The 1,372-nt window shown below is 49.3% G+C and overlaps 1 protein-coding gene across 3 annotated transcripts in view; it reads right to left on the bottom strand.

Moving 5' to 3' along the window:
• The window catches only part of osbpl3b (oxysterol binding protein-like 3b), a 59,802-nt gene continuing 58,430 nt past the window's right edge, over positions 1 to 1,372 (bottom strand). For all 3 annotated transcript variants that reach the window (XM_031576438.2, XM_042709011.1, XM_042709010.1), the window contains one exon: positions 1 to 668. In XM_031576438.2, the coding sequence (XP_031432298.1) occupies positions 572 to 668 (97 nt within the window). In that variant the 3' untranslated portion in view covers positions 1 to 571. The remainder of the gene's footprint in view (positions 669 to 1,372) is intronic.

Below are 1,372 nucleotides of genomic sequence, written 5' to 3'. Positions count from 1 at the left end.
GTGTTCTACTCTGGAGTGTGTGTGTGTGTGTTCTACTCTGGAGTGTGTGTGTGTGTGTGTGTGTGTGTTCTACTGCTGAAGTTGACGGCTGTTTGTTTAACTCTAATTATTATATTTACTAACTCAGTCAAGATGATGAAGATTATAAGATAGTGTGCATCTATGATGATGAAGATAATAAGAGTGCATCTATGATGATGATGATGGTGATGAAGGTGAGTGTGCGTTTGGGGGTTCTTGTCCAGCCCACGGGCAGGGCAGCACAAACAGCAGTCCTATTTAGAAATCAGGTGTGTACATCAGGTCATCAGTCCTGACCTGTGTGTGTGTGTGTGTGTGTGTGTGTGTGTGTGTGGGGGTCAAGTAGCAAGAGCACCAGAAGGTACACAGGTCGCCCCAGCATGTAGATGTGAGCGCAGCAGGCTTGTGATGTCACTAGGGTTGAAGGTCGGAGGTCACCAGAGCACAGGGCAGTCCTGGCGGATGAAGCGGGGTTCAAAGGACAGTTCAGGCGGCTGAAGGTGGTGTCAAAGGTCACCAGAGCACAGAGCAGTCCTGGTGGTGTCAAAGGTCACCAGAGCACAGGGCAGTCCAGGCGGCTGAAGCCGGGGTCTCTACGCAGCTCCCAGTAAGTGCCGTTACTGACCCAGGTGTCGTCCTTAGACTTCCTGCTCACAAAATACACACACACGCGCACACACACACACACACACACACACACACACGTTGGTTCAGAATGCAGGTGGACGGCATGTGTTTGTGTGGGTTGGTGTGTGTGTGTGTGTGTACACACACTGAAAGAAGCAGTGTCTGTGTGTTTGAGTATGACAGTGTGCATGTGTGTGTGTGTGTGTGTGTGTGTACTTAATGAAAGAAGCAGTGTCTGTGTGTTTGAGTATGACAGTGTGCATGTGTTTGTGTGTGTGTACGTAATGAAAGTAGTGGGGTGTGTGTGTGTGTGTGTGTACATATTGAAAGAAGCGTTGTGTGTGTGTTTGACTATGAGAGTGCGCGTGCATGTGTGTGTGTAGGTACTGAAATTAGCGGGGTGTGTTGGTGTGTGTGTGTGTGTGTACGTACTGAAAGTAGCGTGTGTGTGTGTGTGTGTGTGAGTGTGTATGTACTGAAAGTAGCGGGGTGTGTGTGTGTGTGTGTGTGTGTGTGTGTGAGTGTGTACGTACTGAAAGTAGCGGGGTGTGTGTGTGTGTGTATGTGTGTGTGTGTACGTACTGAAAGTAGCGGGTGTGTGTGTGTGTGTGTGTGTGTGTGTGTGTGTGTGTGAGTGTGTACGTACTGAAAGTAGCGGGGTGTGTGTGTGTGTGTGTGTGTGTGTGTGTTGTGAGTGTGTACGTACTGAAAGTAGCGGGGGTTG

This window comes from Clupea harengus, chromosome 11 (assembly GCF_900700415.2).
Source record: "Clupea harengus chromosome 11, Ch_v2.0.2, whole genome shotgun sequence".
Taxonomy (NCBI): domain Eukaryota; kingdom Metazoa; phylum Chordata; class Actinopteri; order Clupeiformes; family Clupeidae; genus Clupea; species Clupea harengus.
This window is presented reverse-complemented; position numbering and strand designations above follow the sequence as displayed.